We start from the raw sequence: 18319 nt of genomic DNA, 5'->3' as shown, positions 1-18319 counted from the left end.
GACACCCCACAGCACACGGGGTGCACTGGTGCATACCCACCTTCCCCAAAACACAAACTAAAAAAGAAGACGCACACAATAACCACTGCTGTTTGAGGGAAGGGCATTGAGCTGAGGAGCCAAGCTCGTGAGGAGACTGAGTTAGCCCTTCTGACTGGCCCTCCAGCCTCCGTGAAACTCCCAAACCCTGACCCAGTTCATCTGGCCCTGTGAAACTCAAGGCCACACTTCCCACCTTGCGCATGTTGGGGCCTGCAGAAGGCAGTGGGAAGGAAGGGTGAGAACCAGCGGCCCCTCGCATCCCTCTGGCTCTGATGCAGGTTGGTGGTGCTCTGAGGGGAGCACATTTCTGTCCCTTGGTGAGGCCCGGCCCTGCCTCCCACAGAGTGGGCACAGCATGGGCGTGTCGTCCTTTGTGCCTGGGGATCTTGTGTAGAACAGGCTGGGCAGGCGAGTGGCCCGGACAAGCCTGGGGGCAGGCTGTGGCAGGAGTGTGGGGCCAGGGCTGGACTCAGCTATCCCTGTGGGTGCAAGTGGGAACTGGGGCGGTGTTGTGGATGCCAGGATGCGGATGCCACCCTTCCCAATCCTCTGCTGGGATACAGTGGTGACAAAAGTTGACAGAACTCCTGCTGTATGCAGAGTCAATGTCCAACAGTGAGCCCTGAAATTCAGCAGCCTCAGAGTGACTGACCTCCTCCTCTGGGTTAAACTATAAAAGGCCTTTGTGAGGAGGTGAGCAGCCGGGAAACAGTGCTGACTGATTCTAAGGTCTGAAGTTCTGTTTTTCTTCTTCTATGTGTTAGAATTCAGTGTGTGTGTGTGTATGATGAGTGTGTGTATGCGCATGTGTGTGATGAGTGTGTGATGAGTGTGTATGTGCATGTGTGTGTGTTTGATGAGTGTGTGTGTGTGATGAGTGTGTGTGTGTGCGCATGTGTGTGATGAATGTGTGATGAGTGTGTATGTGCATGTGTGTGTGTTTGATGAGTGTGTGTGTATGTGTGTGTGATGAGTGTGTGTGCGCGCATGTGTGTGATGAATGTGCGATGAGTGTGTATGTGCATGTGTGTATGTTTGATGAGTGTGTGTGTGATGAGTGTGTGTGTGTGCGCGTGTGTGTGTTTGATGAGTGTGTATGTGCATGTGTGTGTGTTTGATGAGTGTGTGTGATGAGTGTGCGTGTATGCGCATGTGTATCCAGGTACTCCAGCACCATGGTGCTCCTGTGGAGGTCAGAGGATAACTCTCTGGAGTTGGCTCTCCTTCCAAGGATCTGGCCGGCCCACAAGCGCTTTTACCAGCTTGGCCATCTTGCTGGCCCAGGCTCTTTGAAGAAGAAGGAGACCAGGAGGGCTGGAACTGAGAGGGTTCCCTGCATAGCCGTCAGGAAGTGGGGCTGAGTGTGCTACTTAGCCTGAGAGACATAGGGAGCCGCGGCAGGCTTTGGAGCAGGGGAGAGAACAGTCCCAGCGGTAACAAGTGTTGGCTCCAGGTGTGAAGTGAGGGACAGAAGCATGGGTGGTCCATGGAACTCATGACATCAGTCCGGGTCGCAGTCTGTGGGAAAGGAAGCAGAGAGTCTGCAGGAGTGGAGGGCGCTGGGCCTGGGACCTACGGCCAGTGGTGGGCGGAAGAGTCCCACCATGCATGACAGAGCTCACAGGAGGTGATATTGTCGCCCGGGAGGTGTGAAGCAGCCGCCTCCCTCACTGCTTCCCCTCTGATTAAAAAAAAACAAGCCATCTGTCTAGTGCCTACTAACCAGGGAAGGCCCGGGGCCTCATTTCCCAAACACCCAGAGAAATGCCTGGTCTTTGGATTTGTGAGGAATCAGGCACCTAAGGTCCGGCCCCAACCATCCTATTGGCTACGCTGCCGGGGCGGGTGGTTTCGATTGGTTAAAACTGGGAGGAGCGGTTCTGCCCACTGGGAACAGCTAGGCCTGGAGTTACCCCAGGGGTTACATTAGGGGGCAGACCTCTTCAAGAGGGTTCACTGGAGGCATGACCTAGCCTGGGACATCTCGTGATTCCTCCCACCAGGAACAACTCTAGACTCACTCCCACCTCTCACCCCGTCCCTGACATCTGGCCAGCTGGGGTTGGAGTGACCCTGGGCAAAGGGTATGGTCCGCAGGAAGGTCATTCAAACAGACACCAGGAACCGGGCTGTGGCCGCTGGCCCGAGGTTGGAAGAGCTGGGCCATGGCAGGAATCTCCAGGGAATTAAAGGGGGTTGTGTGTAGAGCCGGCTGAGGCTAGCCTGCTGGAGGAGTGGCCTGGGAGAGGTGTGGGAGAGGGACAGGGACAGGGAGAAAGAGAGACACACACACACAGAGAGACAGGGAGAAACATACCAAGAAGAGGAACCAGAGAGATGGTTCAGTGTGTAAAGGTGCTTGCTGCCAAGCCTAAGGACCTGAGTTCAATCCTGGGGACCCAAAAGGGGAGGACGTATAGAAAACCAACTTTAACAAGTTGTCCTCTGATCTCCATACACATGACATGATACACACACACACACACACACACACACACACACACACACACACACACACACGAATACATAAATAAGGGTAATTTTAAGAAATTTTAAAATAGACCCCAGGGAAGAGACACAACAAGTAGGCATTCGTTTATTATCTTACTTATTCAGAAGTGCCCGAGACAGCCTCAAACCCTGTCCCTAGCCGGATGGTGGTGGCACACACGTTTAATCTCAGCGCCTGGGAGGCAGAGGCAGGAGGATCTCTCTAAGTTCGAGGCCAGCCTGGTCTACAGAGTGAGTTCCAGGACAGCCAGGGCTACACAGAGAAACCTTGTTTTGAAAAAAACCAAAAAAAAAAAAAATCCCTGTCCCCCAAAACACAACAAATGCTATCTATACCCGGTGGTTGAGATCTTAAAGGTTGGGAGAAGTGGGGGCGGGGACAGAGAAGCTGCGGGGCGGGAGGGGTCAGCTGAAGGGCGGGAGGGGTCAGATCCTACTTATTTGGGGACCTGGAAGTTCCCATCCTCATCCGGCTTGCACCCGCCCCTCCCGTCTGGCCCCTGAGAACCGTCGGAAAATGGAGGAGGGGCCTGTGCTGCTGGAGCACCCCGTGAGGACTCGAAGACTTCAGCAGCCGCACCCACTTAAAGTATCTCATAAATTGCGTTGTCCAGATACTGTGCCCTTTAGGTGTCTTTGGGATGCAGGCTCAGGGGTCCAGGCTTCAGTGGACAGACTGAGTCCCTTAATTGGAGTAGGGGAGTGGTTCACCTGGAAAGATCCTCCCTTCCCCACGATTCTGGGCCCTCCCACCCCGAGTGTCCCTGGGAGGGGACCCGAGGGAGAAGCTAGGACTTGCTGGTACCAGTCGCCGCCGGGACGCTCTCCGGTGCCTCGGCGGGTGGCACAGGCTGGCAACCGGGGCTGGGAGGAGGAGGGGGCAACTGCTGGCGATCGCCGGCACTCCGCCTCGCGGGCCCGCCCCCAGGCCTGCCACCTCCAGCCCGGCCCGGCCCGCGGTGCAGCTGTGAAGCGTACCCAGGCGCACAGCCCTGGGCGCACCACCCGGGCGCAGAGGTAAGTGTCCAGCACTGGGGACCTTGAAGAAAGTAGGACTAGGTTCCTTGGAGTGATTGCGGGGCTGGAAGGGCACAGCGCTCCTTGCTGGAGTTTCTAGATCCTTTTTCCTAGACCCCCCCTCCACTCCCACCCCCCGCAGAGAAAACTGAAAACCCCAGGAGTACTCGCAGGTCCCCTGCTGGGAGGAAGTGGAGACCCCAGGAATCCTCCAGCTCAGCCTGGCTGGGCTCCTGCAAACTTTTCCTTTTCCCAAGCAGGTCAGGTCAGGGGGTGTTGGTACAAAAATCCTGACCGACCCTCAGCTGAGTGTACCAGAGCAGAGAAGGCTGGGTGACCCGTGCCTCTGTATTTGATGCCTCTCCGGCACCCAGAGTGGCCCAACCTGTACCTCCAAGTCTGTCTGCCTTCCCAGCTGGTCCCCTGTGCGACTCTGAAGCTGCCTGGGACCTCTTTGTCCCTTTGCCTTCCTGGTATTGAGAAATCTGTCCCGCGGGCCCGGGTTTTCTATCTGCTAAGGGGGACTTCTGTGAATTATGTCACTATTTTCGTGGGACTGTGTTTGTGAGAGAGAGAAGGACACCTTTGGATTTACTTTTTTTTGTTCTGTGTGTTTGTTTGTTGAGACAGGGTTTCTCTTTGTAGCCCTGGCTGCAACTCTCTTTGTAGACCAGGCTGGCCTCAAATTCACAGAGATCCACTTCTCCGTCTCCCAAGGCACCTCCTTCTGTTCATATGTACAATGGGACTAAGAGGACCTAGGATTTGATGGAGGGATGCATGTCCAGATAAACTGGGGTGGTGGCATGTTCCTGTGACCTCCTAACTCAGAAGGTGGAGGCAGGAGGAGAGAAATTCAATGTAATTTTTAGCTGCTTGGTTTGAGGCCAGCATGAGGTACCTGAGCCCTTGCCCTCTACTTAAATGGAGTCCAAGGCTTCTATGCAAGGCTTTCTTTTTGTAAAATTTTACAGGACATGGTGGTGTGCGCCTTTAATCCCAGCACTTGGGAGGCAGAAGCAGGTAGATCACTCTAAGTTCCAGGCCAGTCAGGGTTGCATAGCTCATTTACGTGTGTGTGTGTGTGTGTGTGTGTGTGTGTGTGTGTGTGTGTGTGTGTGTTGGCGGATGGTTGGGTGGGACTGTGAATGTATGCATGCCACAACACGCATGTAGAGGTCAGAGGACAGTTTGTGGGAGTTGGTTCTCTCTTTACATTGTGTGGGTTCCAGACATTAAGCTAAACTCATGGGGCTTGGGTGCAAGCTCCTTTACCCACTGGGCCATCTTGCCAGCCTTGCAAGTTATTTCTTTAGGAACCCATTTTTGCTCATCTGTAAACTGGGACTAAAGGAAGAACTCCTGAGAGGATCGAAGGGTTGCTGGCAGGTTAGAAGAGCCATTGTGATTTAATGTCTCTCTACTGAGGGTTCCCTGCGGCTCTGACACTGGGCAATGAGCGGTCAGGATTAACTTTCTCACTGGGGCTTTGAGGGAATGACATTTCTTTTTTTTTTTTTAAAACATGCAAAAGCTGATGATATTCAAAGCATGGGCAGTATGGGGCACTGGGCCCCAGGCTGGTTGTGGGTGGAGGTTGTGAAATTGTGGCCTGTACAGGGTGTGAGCCTTTCCCAGGGCTGAGCCTCTGTGGTGGCTTCTGTCATTGAATCTGTGTGTGAATGTTTCGTGTAGAAATGTATTCTCATGTTCCCCTGCGGTTGGTTAAGAGGGAGTGGGCAGCTTTTGTAGAAGGGAGTCAGTGCTGGGGCTGGAGCTCAGGGCCTCCCGGGTGCAGGCACGAAGTCTTCCACAGAGCTACGGCCCCAGAGCTGGGCCGGTGTATCCGGGCCCTCACCTGTGTGGCGCTCCGCCCTTTTGTGTACCTGTCTGAGGCTGTCTGCGCAGCCGTGATTTTCTGAATTCTCATTTGTTTATGAGGGAGTATGGATGTGTCTCCGCTTTTGTGTTATGGGAGTTTCTTTTTATTTTATTTCAACTTGACGCAGGGTCTCAGAGCCCAAACTGGCCTCAGACTTACTATGTAGCTGATGATAACCTTGAACTACTGACCCTCCTGCCTCCATCTATCAAGTGCTGGGGTGACCAAAAGGCCCAGCTTATTCCTCCACCAACTTTCTGAGATAGTCTGTCCTCCTGTCTGCTTCTGGACTGACTGCTGGATCACAGGGACGTGGCCACCATGGCTAGTTCAAAAACAAATTAACTTTTATTTATTTTGTGTTCATATGTGGAGGTCAGAGGACAACTTTTGGGGGGTGGGAGGGCACAGGGGTTAGAGACCCTCTTCCAGGCCTCTTTCTCCGGGATTTCTAGATCCTGACTGTCCTTGCCTCCCGTAGACTTTCGCGTAGTACTCGGGTGGACAGCCGGCGGGACACAGCAGCGACCTCTCCGCGGGGGGCGGGTGGCCGGCGGCCCATGGATCCCGGGCTGCTGCGGCCCGCGCCGGTGAGCGAGGTCATCGCCCTTCACTACAACTACACCGGCAAGCTCCGCGGGGCGCGCTACCAGCCCGGCGCCGGTCTGCGCGCAGATGCCGCGGTGTGCCTGGCTGTGTGCGCCTTCATCGTGCTGGAGAACCTGGCGGTGCTCTTGGTGCTGGGCCGCCACCCTCGCTTCCACGCGCCCATGTTCCTGCTCCTGGGCAGCCTCACCCTGTCGGACCTGCTGGCGGGGGCGGCCTACGCCACCAACATCCTGCTGTCGGGGCCGCTCACGCTGCGCCTGTCGCCCGCGCTCTGGTTCGCACGCGAGGGGGGAGTCTTCGTGGCACTCGCCGCGTCGGTGCTGAGCCTCCTGGCCATCGCGCTGGAGCGCCACCTCACCATGGCCCGTCGAGGACCCGCGCCCGCCGCCAGTCGCGCTCGCACTCTGGCGCTGGCGGTGGCCGCCTGGGGCGCGTCGTTGTTGCTCGGGCTGCTGCCGGCGATGGGCTGGAACTGTCTGGGACGCCTGGAAACCTGCTCCACCGTGCTGCCGCTCTACGCCAAGGCCTACGTGCTCTTCTGCGTGCTGGCCTTCCTGGGCATCCTGGCTGCCATCTGTGCGCTCTATGCAAGGATTTACTGCCAGGTGCGGGCCAACGCGCGCCGCCTGAGGGCGCGGCCCGGGTCCCGCAGGGCCACCACGTCCTCGCGATCGCGGCACACGCCACGGTCGCTGGCCCTGCTCCGCACGCTCAGCGTGGTGCTCCTAGCCTTCGTGGTCTGCTGGGGACCTCTGTTTCTCTTGCTGTTGCTGGATGTCGCGTGCCCAGCTCGCGCGTGTCCGGTGCTCCTGCAGGCCGACCCCTTCCTGGGTCTAGCCATGGCTAACTCACTGCTGAATCCCATCATCTATACATTCACCAACCGAGACCTGCGCCACGCGCTCCTGCGGCTGCTCTGCTGTGGCCGGGGGCCCTGCAGCCAAGGCTCCTCCAGCAGCTTGCAGCGATCCCCCAGTGCTGCTGGGCCTTCGGGTGGTGGCCTGAGACGCTGCCTGCCACCAAGCCTGGATCGCAGCTCCAGCCCATCAGAACACTCGTCTCCTCATCGGGACAGGGTGGACACTAGCTACTCCACCGGCAGTCCGGGGGCAGCAACCGCCGACCGGACCCTGGTACCTGCTGCTACAGACTGATGCTCTCTAATCCGCTGTCGTTCTTCGCAAAAGCAGACTGATTCTCGGAACAAGCGCATCATCCTTAGGGAACAGTGGAAGACAGCAGGGACAGAAAAGGAGGGAGGGAAGTGGCTTGACTGTCCCTTAACAGGAACAGACAAAAATGCATGCCCCTCGTGGGGTTGCCACGGACAATAAGGAGAGGAAGAAAGTGATGGGAAGGTGTACAGGTGGTGACGTAACCGGAGCTGGGAACCCCTGAAGCAGAGCCATTCAGTGTGGCTGGAGCCGAAGTTGAGGAGGCCTGAGATTAAAGGGCAGATTGTGGGAAGGCTTGTTGGCTCCGAGGAAGGCCTGTGACCCGGCTGAGTCAGGTGGAAGCCATAGAGACTTCTAAATCAAGGTGGGACTTGCCAGGATTCAGACCTCCACAGGTACCCTGTAACTCCAGATGAAGGATCATGTAAATGGGGGCTCCCGGCATGCTCAGAAGCAGATGAAGTCTAGATAGGGTGGGCTAGGAGCTGGTGGGATGAGTGACTGGCTACAGAGAGAGACAGGGTTGTGGAGAAAGACAGCAAGGTAAGCCTGGCTCCAAAAATTTGACCCGGGAGCCTCAGCCAGACCTCAGCTGCCAGGCTTTCAGAACATGGAGTCAGGTTCTCCATACAAAATACAACTACAATAAAACAACTGAGCTGCTGGCCTCACTGTGCTCTTTCAGAATAAACGCATTCATCTATTTATTTATTATTTTATTTTCCCCAGATAGCCCTAATCATCATTTTTAAAAGTTATTTGTCAGGCAATGGCGGTACACGCCTTTAGTCTCAGCGCTCGGGAGTCAGAAGCAGGCAGATCTTTGTGAGTTTGAGGCCAGCCTGGTCTACAGAGTGAGTTCCAGGCCAGCATGGTTTACAGAGCTACAGAACTAGTTCTAGGATAGCCCAGGCTATCCCACAAAGAAATCATACCTTGAAAAAAAAAGATTTTATTTATTGGGGCTGGAGAGATGGTTCACCAGTTAAGAATACTTGTTGCTCTTACAGGGAACCTGGGTTTCATTCCCAGAACCCAAGCGGTGGCTCATAACCATTGGTAACGTCAGTCCCAGGGCATCCAGTGCCCTCAACTGAACTCCAAGGGCACCAGACATCGAATGGTACACAGAAATGAATGCGGGCAAAACTCTCATGAACATAAACTAAATAAATCTTTTTTAAAAACCTTAAAATTTGTTTATTTTTATGCATTTATTGGGAGACAGGCTCTCACTGTGCAGTCCCAGCTGGCCTGGAACTCGCTGTGTAGACCAGGCTGGCCTGGAACTCCTGAGTGCTAGAATTAAAGGTATTTTATTTGGGCTGGAGTTGGTGGGGAATTCCTTTACTTCCAGGCATATCAGTTCAGGTCAGCCTGGTCTACATAGTGAGACCCTGTCCTTCCCCTCCCCCACCCAGCATTTTGAGACAGGTTTTGTCTGTGTAACCCTGGCTGTCCTGGATCTCACTCTGTAGACCAGGCTGGCCTCAAACTCACAGAGGTCCATGCCTCTGCCTCCAGAGCACTGGGATTAAAGGCCTGAGTCACCACTGTCCAGCTGTTTCTCACTATTTGTGACAAATATTACCCTATTTCCTCTGGTGAAAAGTTCTTTTAGACTGTTCCATCAGCCTTAGCCAACCGGAGAATCACTCATCTTACTCGCCCACCCCGCAGATAGCATAGGTTTAAACTGTCCATTAAACCTGCCTGTGACCTTGTCAACTCTGGCCATATTCATCTGGATGGACGCATGGTCTTTGGCACTGATGATGCCGTTCCTCACTGCACATTTCTGCGCAGGTCCACGGACGCCTTGGTTCTGCGTGTTGAGGCCACTCACTCCAGGTCCCACTTTGAGACGTTTCTTGTAGCCCAGGCTGGCTTTGAACATGCTATGAAACCAAAGACCTTATTAAACTTGTGAGTTCTGTTTCCTGTGGGTAAAGGTGTGCCCTACCACACATGGCTTGTGCTGTGCTGGGATAGAACCCCGGACTTGATGCATGCTAGCAGGAGCCTCACAGAGTTACAGTCCCAGCCGTCACCCTCCATTTGGTAGATGAAAAAAAAACTGTAAACACTGAGTTTCCGCACCCCAGTGTCTTAGCAAGGTGACCCTGGGGCCCCTATGCGGGAGAGGTCTGTCTACCTGGTATTTGCTGCTCTTAAAGGGGTCTGGCTAGACTAGACAAACACTCCCTCGAAGGTTCTGCATTGCTGCCTGGGGGCAGTACAGAGCTCTGATTTGTGTCCACAAAACACTTGCTTCCCATGCCATCCCTAGCAAGTCCCCAGAAGCATTCAAGACCCCTGGCACTTGCCTGGCTGGTGGGCGGGTGCAGGGACGGGTGTGTGGGTAGGGGAAGGATAGTGGCTGCTGTTTAAAGTGCAGGGTGCCACCTTGCAGCAGCTCTGGGAATTGCATCAGTCAGAAGGCTGGCGGAAAATCGGCTTCTGGCCTCTGGATAAGGTGCAGCGTGCCTCTTTGAGACCATCATGGGAACTACAAGGAGCATGAAAGTGGGTGGTGATGGTGATGAGCGCAGGCTGGGGCTGTAGGCCATGTGTGCAAAAAACAAAACAAAAACAAAACCCAAGTCTCTTTCCTAGAAGGCAAGTTCCTGCGAAGTCTGGGGGCACAGCAGGACTCCTCCTCACAGTTCTCATACCTTTCCTGGTGTGTTGGTTTGGGGGTATGACAGCAGCGAATTTAGAGATTCTGACACTAACTTGAAAACACACCCAGTTCCCTATTTAAATATTAATTTTAAAAAGTTGGAACTTCCTGGGAACTTCCAGAAGTATTCTGTGGGAAAATGACCTGAAACACAAAATTCCCATTTTGTTTTTTGTTTTGGAATAGGGTCTCACTATGTAGCCCAGGCTGGCTTTGAACTCACTATGTAGCCAAGGATGTCCTTAAAATTTCTGACCCTGTAGTGGGTAGCCATCCCAGCTTTGATCTGGAAGTTCCAGGCCCCATTGAGGATTTGGTAACTGTCACACCTACAAGGCAGGCCGAGAGAGGACCTTGAAGACCCGAGATCCCGATGCGCCATCTTTCTTGGTTTCTGGACCCTGGACACTGGAGATAGACCAAGCAGAGTTCTCCAGAGAACACCGCCGGACTGCGCTTAACCTTTCCCGGACCTTGTAACCGATCCCTTCACTTGTAAGTTACCCCACAAAATAAACCTCCCTTTTAACTATGTGGAGTGGCCTTAATACTTTCACCAATATGACCCTATAGGGCTGGAGAGATGACTCGGGGGTTAAGAGCACTGACTGCTCTACCAGAGGACCTGGGTTCAATTCCCAGCCCCTACATAGCAGCTCACAACTATCTGTAACTCCTGTATTAGGGGATATGACACCCTCACAGAGACAGACAGATATGCAGGCAAAACATCAATGCACATAAAACACAAATAAATGAATTATTTAAAAAAAAGTTCTTATCCTAGCTGGGCGGTGGTGACCCATGCCTTTAATCCCAGAACTTGGGAGATAGAGGCAGGGGGATCTCTGAGTTCCAGGCCAGGCCAGCCTGGTCTACAGAGGGATTTCCAGTAGAGACAGGGCTACACAGTGAAACCTTGCCTCAAAACAAAAACAAAAACAAAAACAAAAAACTCCAACCTCCTCCCTCAGCTCCCAAGGTGCTCGGGTTACAAGTGTGCACCATACTCAGCTGTCCCACATCATTCTTCTGCTTTGTTTAAATTATTTTGTTTTTTTGAGACAGGGTTTCTCTATGTAGCCTTGACTGTCCTGGAACTTGCTCTGTAGACCAGGCTGGCCTCGAACTCACAGAGATCTGCCTGCCTCTGCTTCTTGAGTGTTAAAATTAAAGGTTTGTGACACCATGCCTGGCTTTTTTTTTTTTTTTTCTCAGACAGAGTCTCACTACGGAGTCTGAGCTGTTCTCAAACATTCAACTCCTCTGCTCCATACTCCTTTGTGGTAAATGTCTTTTAAAACTGTTCCCTTTTGGCCAGGCGGTGGTGGCGCACGCCTTTAATCCCAGCACTCGGGAGGCAGAGCCAGGCGGATCTCTGTGAGTTCAAGGCCAGCCTGGGCTACAGAGTGAATTCCAGGAAAAGGCGCAAAGCTACACAGAGAAACCCTGTCTCGAAAAACCAAACCAAACCAAACCAAAACAAAAAACCCTGTTCCTTTTTTCAATCTTTTATTCATTTGTTTTCTGATGCAAGGTCAAGGTAGCCCAGGCTTGCTTTGAACTGGAGGTAATCCTACTAACTGCTGGGATTACAGATGTGTGTGACCCCATCCAGGTTTATTTTTGATAAGTTTATTTATGTTCTTTTATGTATATAGGTATTTTGCTTGCATGTATGTCTGTGTACTACCTACCTGCATGGTGCTCACAGAGGTCCGAAGATGGCATTGGGTCCCCTAGAACTGGAGTTATAGATAGCTGTGAGCTATCATGTGGGTACTGGGAATGGAATCCAGATTCCTTTCCCTACAAAAGCAACAAGTCCTCAAAACCACCGAGTCATCACTCCAACTCCTAAATCAACTTAACTGGCATTGACATAATGTTAAGTATCATTTTGATAATTCTTGTTTTATCCCTAAAAATGTTGATTGATATGAGTGCCAAGATACAAGCCTTCGAAAAACTTTTTAAAACAGATCATAGAGATATTCAGACACAGAGGAATTTAAAGGAGAACCAACCTCATCATTACATTATAGAATTAGAGAGTAACAGCCCAAGGTTATCAAGCAACCTTAATTTATCCAGTCACTTTATGGGAACAACTTCCAAATGACAGGTATCCCCAGGGCTATGCAAGAGTTGTCTGGATTCCTGCAGAAATGTTAGATTTGAGGAGATTTAAGGAAGCAATAGTCTCATATAGTATGCATTCACCTTTTGTGAAGCAGATGTTAAATTCATGGTCAACTAGTAACAGAATTGTCCCAGAGGAATGGAAAGACTTGGTTACAGCAGTATTGGAGTCTGGTCCTCAATTACAGTGGAGGACCTGGTGGAAAGATGAGACTAGGACCATTGAACAAGGGAGTAGGGTTAGAGCTTTGAAATCTCCCCAAGACCAACTTCTTGGAGAGGGTGATTATGCTGATGTACAAAGACAGTCTCTATATGATGACCACATCCTTGCTCTATGCTATACAGCAGCTTTGAATGCTTGGGATAGAGTTGAAGAAGTTGGAAAGAGAACTGAGTCATTTACTAAAGTTATACATGGCTCATAAGAAATCTTCAATCACTTTTTACAAAGATTGACTTCAACTGTAAATAGAATGAAACCAAATTCAGAAGCTAGAGAAATAATAATTGAATCTGTGGCTTTTGAAAATGCTAATTCACAATGCAAATGGGTAATTAGGCCTTTAAAGACAAGAAGACCACCCTAGCCAGGCAGTGGTGGGGCACGCCTTTAATCCCAGCACGCAGGAGGCAGAGCCAGGCGGATCTCTGTGAGTTTGAGGCCAGCCTGGTCTACAGAGCAAGATCCAGGACAGGCATCAAAACTACACAGAGAAATCTTGTCTCAAAAAAAAGGGGAGTGGGGTGGGGATTTAGCTCAGTAGTAGAGCGCTTGCCTAGCAAGTGCAAGACCCTGGGTTTGGTCCTCAGCTCCAGACCCCCCCCCCCAAGAAAAAGAGCACCCCTGTGTAGCAGGAATCTTAAAAGTTCTTATTAATAAAAACAAACTTGGAGCCAGGTATTGGGATGAACGCTGAAAGATCAGAGAAGCAGAACAATCCACAGCTACCTCACCTTGCCAATTCCCCAGCTGATCCTGTTTCCTCAGACTGGATGCCTCTCAGCTGAACTGTGGTGTTCAAAAGCCTAAAAGCTTAACCAGCCAAAAGCTTCTAGTTTCTGGTCTTCATGCCTTATATACCTTTCTGCTTTCTGCCATCACTCCCTGGGGTTAAAGACTCACTTTCTGGGATTAAAGGCATGAGTCACAATTCTTGGCTGTATCCTTGAACACACAGAGATCCAGGCAGATCTCTGCTTCTGGAATGCTGGGATTAAAGGTGTGAGTGCCACCATTTTCTAGCCTCTGTATCCAGTGACTGTTCTGTTCTCTGACCCCAGATAATTTTATTAGGGTACACAATATTTTGGGGAACACAATACCACCACAACCCTGAGAGGAATGGATCTGAGATACAATCAATATTGAATCTCATAACCATGATAATGCTTGCATAGGAGAGATGATTTCCAGAGGCTTGAAGAAAAATCAAAATGTCAGGTGTTTTAATTGTGGCAAACAAGGTCACCTAAAAAGGGACTGTAGACAGGGCATTCCTAGAAACAACGTTTTTTTTCTATGAATAATCCAAACAGAAGGCCCCAGCCTTCTAGAGTATGCAGAAGGCGCTGCAAAGGCTGACACTGGACCAATGAATGCAGATCAACAAGGGACAGACAACCCTTTGCCATTGGGAAGTGCCTTAGGGGGCCTCTCACAGGCCCCCATGTCAAATTTGGCTCAGTCATTCCCTGTCACCATGGGGGAAACTCCTCCACAGAACAATTAAAGGACCTAATGCCTATTGTAAAAACATACTGCTCTGGATGATAGAACAGCTTTAGAAGATAAAACAAAAATTTCAGGAGAAACTATAAAGCAAACATTTTGGCAAACTTTTATAAATGATCAAAGACTAAAGCTAAAAATCCAAATAAAGGACATTGTAATTGAAGGTCTTGTAGACATAGGAGCAGATGTAACAATAATTGCAACAGAATCTTAGCATCCAAATTGGCCTCTTTAGGAGGTACATGTTCAGCTTTTAGGGATTGGAACTTTACCTCAGGTAAAGCAAAGTGTGAAATGGGTCAAATGTATAGGGCCAGAAGGACAGAGAGGAAAATTAAAGCCATATGTGGCTAATATAGCAATGAATTTATGGGACATGATTTGTTACAACAATGGAATACCCAGATTAACATTCTTCCAATATCAGAAACAAACCAAGAACTAATGTATGTTTCTGGGAAAAATATTAGAAGGGGTTATAAGGAACAGTCACCAACCATTCAGGTTGTACAAGAACAAGGCACAACAGCTGTTGATCTTTCAAAGGTACCAACAGCCCTAACCTTTAGTTAACTGACAAACCTGTCTGGGTAGAACAATGGTCTTTGACATCAGAGAAACTGCAGGCCTTAGAACAGCTGATGCAGAAGCAGCTAAATGCTCAAAATATTAAGGAATTGACCAGTCCTTGGAATTCTCCAGTATTTGTTATGAAAAAGAAATCTGAAAAATGGAGAATGGTAACTGATGTAAGAGCTGTTAATAAGGTGATTCAGCCAATGGGCTCTTTAAAACCTGGAATTCCCTTGCCTTCTCTATTACCTAAAGGATGTTCTATTATAGTCATTGATTTAAAAGACTGTTTCTTCACTAGACCTTTACAAGAAAAGAATAGAGAAAAATTTGCCTTCACGGTGCCTACTTATAATAATTCTCAGCCTGTTAAGAGATATCAATGGAAGGTTCTCCTACAAGGAATGTTAAACAGCCCCACTCTGTGCCAATATTTTGTACGACAGCCACTGGAAATGATTTGTGTACAGTTTCCTCAATCTATAATTTACCGTTATATGGATGATATAGCTGATTCAAATGTAGATACTTTAGAGAAAATTTTTGAAGAAGAGAATTTTGCCTTGTTGGGGATTACAAATTGTTCCTGAAAAAAATATAAAGAAGAGATTATGTGTGTGTGTGTGTGTGTGTGTGTGTGTGTGTGTGTGTGTGTGTGTATACATACATACAATATTTTATAAAATAGGTTTATAAAAATTTTAACCCCAAAAGGTACAAATCAGGAGAGATCTCTCTTTTTTTTCTTTTTTTGGTTTTTTGAGACAGTGTTTCTCTGCGTAGCTTTGTGCCTTTCCTGGAACTCACAGAGATCCACCTTGCTTTGCCTCCCAAGTGCCGGGATTAAAGGCATGTGCCACCACTGCCTGGCATTAATTGTGGAGTCTTAATGACTTTCAAAAATTGCTGGGAGACATTAACTGGCTATGACACATAATTGGGTTAACAACTCAACTGAGTAATTTGTTTCAAACCTTACAAGGTGACAAGGACTTAAATAGTCCAAGAAATTTATCAGCTGAAGTTGAGAGAGAATTGGCTTTGGTAGAAGAGAAATCACAGGATGCACATGTGGGTTGTTTGGACTGGAGCTTGATTGCATTCTGGTTATTTTGTCTATACAATCCCCTACAGGAATTTTTTATTTTATTTATTTTTTTTTTTTTTTTGGTTTTTCGAGACAGGGTTTCTCTGTGTAGCTTTGCGCCTTTTCCTGGAACTCACTTGGTAGCCCAGGCTGGCCTCGAACTCACAGAGATCCGCCTGGCTCTGCCTCCCGAGTGCTGGGATTAAAGGCGTGCGCCACCACCGCCCGGCTCCCTACAGGAATTTTAATTCAGAGAGAAGATAATACCTTAGAATGGATATTTTTACCACACAAACAGAGTAAAAAATTAAAGACCTATGTAGAAAAGCTTTCTGAGTTGATTCTAAAAGGAAAATTGAGACTTTTTCAATTGGCAGAAATAGACCCAGCAGAAGATCCAGAGAGGTAGGAAGTCATGGATGGCTGCTCTTCTGCTTCTCTGATTTTTCAGGTTTCACCCTAATATCTGACTCCTGGTTTTCATTGATAAGATTAATTAGACTTATGATTCACTTTGCCAGTTACATTGTCATGCAATAAATATCTGCACATGAGTGAGCCTTGATAAATCTCTACAGCCAGCTCACAGGGCCTGTAGATTGGACTTTGAGAAATAGACATTGTGGTCTTAGCCAGGGTGTCAGGACTACACCACCATGGTAGAGTGTGATAAGATGCCACCTTTGGAGAGGCCTGGAACTGCAGCTTCCCCTGCATTGGTTCCAAGTCCTGAAAATGAACATTGAAAAGGTTGAATTCACCTGGGGTTTCCAGGAATTTCCCACACGGACCAACATCTTTTCCACTGGCATTCCTTTCTTTACTCAGTTGCTAAACACAAATACACTAACTTAAAAGTTATACAGTCAATCATGGTGGCTGGCTACACTAAAAACCCCAGCACTTGGGCGGCAGGATAATCACTCTAAGTTCAAGGCCAGCCTGGACTACACAGTCTCAAACATAAATAAGTAAAGCTGGGAGCTGGAGAGGTGGCTTGATGGTTAAGAGCATTGACTGCTCTTCTAGAGGACCCAGGCTCAATTCCCAGCACCCACATGGCAGCTCACAACTGTCTCTAACTCCAGTTCCAGGGGACCTGACATCCCATGGCAAAACATCAATACACATAAAATTTTTAAAAATTAATTAATTTGAAAAATAAGTAAAGCTAGGGGAGAGAATACAAATTTGTAATCTCAGCCCTGGGCAGATGGAGGCAGGGAGATTCAGAGTTCAAAGCCACCTTGGGCTATATAACATCTTGTCTCAATCAATTAATCAAATAATAAATGTTGGGCTAGGGAGATGGCTCAGAGGTTAAAAGCACTGACTGCTCTTCCAGAGGTCCTGAGTTCAATTCCCAGCAACCACATGGTGGCTCACAACATAACCATCTGTAATGAGATCTGGTGCCCTCTTCTGGACTGCTGTCATACATGCTGTATACATAATAAATAAATAAATCTTTAAAAAAAAATAATAAATGTTGCTGGGTGGTGGTAATGCACTCCTTCAATACCAGCACTGAGGAGGCAGAGGCAGTGAGTTTGAGGCCAGCCTGGTCTACAGAGTAAGTTCCAGGACCGTCAGAGCTCTTACACAAAGAAATCCCGTATCAAAAACCAAAATAATAGTAATATAGTAAATATTTTATAATTTTTGTTTTTCTTTATCTTATGTGTATTTTGTCTTCACAGTGGGGGGCAAAGAAAGGTGTTGTGACCCCTGGAACTGGAGTTACAGATGTTTGTTCCTACCCTAATACAGGTACTGGGAATTGAGCCTGAGTCCTGGGTCCTCTCAAAGAACAGTCAGTGTTCATAACCACTGAGCCATCTCTCCAGCACCAATAAGAAACAACTTTTGTTTGTTTGTTTGTTTTTGTTTTGCAAGACACGTTTCTCTGTGTAGTCCTGGCTGTCCTGGAACTCACTCTGTAGACCAGGCTGTCCTCGAACTCAGAGATCTGCCTGCCTCTGCCTTCCAGGTACTGGGATTAAAGTCATTCACCATCACCACCCGGCTACAGCTTTATTTCTAAAATTAATTTATGTGGGTACATGAAGGTCAGAGACCAACTTGCAGGAGTTGGTTTTCTCCTACCATGTGGATGCTAGGGATGGAACTCAGGTAGCTAGGAGTGGCCTAAAGCACCTTTACCCAGGGAGCCATCTTGACAGTTCAGGAAATACCTTTCCATCATAAATGCCACGTGCAGCAAATAAGTATCTCTTACCATAAAATATCGAGTTTGTGAGAAACACAGAGGCAGATCTGGGCATTCCAGTGCCCTCAGATGAACACCACACCTCTCCTACTGAAAGATAACCCGAGGGGGGGAGAAAATTAGATTGTAAAACACAAGGGGCCTTCAAGATGGCTCAGCAGGTAAAGGAGCTTGTTGCCAAGTCTCACAGCCTGAGTTCTATCCCCAGGCCCCACAGAGGGGAAGCTGGGGATCAGTTTCTCCAAGTTGTCCTCCAACCTCTGCACAAGCACACACAACATGAAGTAACGTAAACAAGCCCAAGTGATGTCACAGCCCTTAACCCCAGCACGCAGGAAGCAGAGGCAGGAGGGCCTCTGAGTTCAAGGTCAGCCAAGGATAGACAACGAGGCCCTGTTTCAAAAAGAAGTTAAGGGCTGGAGCGATGGCTCAGCGGTTGAGAGCACTCGTGGCTCTTACAGAGGAGTCAGGTTTGATTCCCAGCTCCCGCATGCTCACAACCATCTGTATCTCCAGTTCCAGGGAATCTCAACCTCCGTGGGCACCAAGGATTCACGTCCTGTACCTACATACATGTAGGCAAAACAGTCATACATAAAATTAATAAATGGAATTTTTTCAAAGTTATAGGGC

The 18319-nt window shown here is 49.2% G+C and overlaps 1 protein-coding gene across 2 annotated transcripts; it reads left to right on the top strand.

Moving 5' to 3' along the window:
* The first annotated feature begins 3348 nt into the window (after nucleotides 1–3348).
* On the top strand, nucleotides 3349–7901 carry S1pr5 (sphingosine-1-phosphate receptor 5). 2 transcript variants are annotated; one of them, XM_052753857.1, is made up of 2 exons: nucleotides 3349–3570; nucleotides 5934–7901. In XM_052753857.1, the coding sequence occupies exon 2, from the start codon at nucleotides 6013–6015 to the stop codon at nucleotides 7213–7215; it is 1203 nt and encodes a 400-aa protein (XP_052609817.1). In that variant the 5' UTR covers nucleotides 3349–3570; nucleotides 5934–6012; the 3' UTR covers nucleotides 7216–7901. The 2 variants fall into 2 exon arrangements, with proteins under 2 accessions (XP_052609817.1, XP_052609818.1); XM_052753858.1 differs by having other exon boundaries at nucleotides 3469–3570; nucleotides 5908–7901.
* The last annotated feature ends 10418 nt before the right edge of the window (nucleotides 7902–18319 follow it).

Source organism: Peromyscus californicus, unplaced genomic scaffold, assembly GCF_007827085.1.
Source record: "Peromyscus californicus insignis strain IS unplaced genomic scaffold, ASM782708v3 Scaffold_11__1_contigs__length_118956290, whole genome shotgun sequence".
Taxonomy (NCBI): Eukaryota; Metazoa; Chordata; class Mammalia; order Rodentia; family Cricetidae; genus Peromyscus; species Peromyscus californicus.
Note: the sequence above shows the minus strand (reverse complement) of the source record. Positions and strands in the feature narration are given on the sequence as shown.

What these genes read in the sequence shown, in the direction of transcription:
- S1pr5 (XM_052753857.1), top strand. Translation starts at nt 6,013, where the DNA reads ATGGATCCCGGGCTGCTGCGGCCCGCGCCGGTGAGCGAGGTCATCGCC.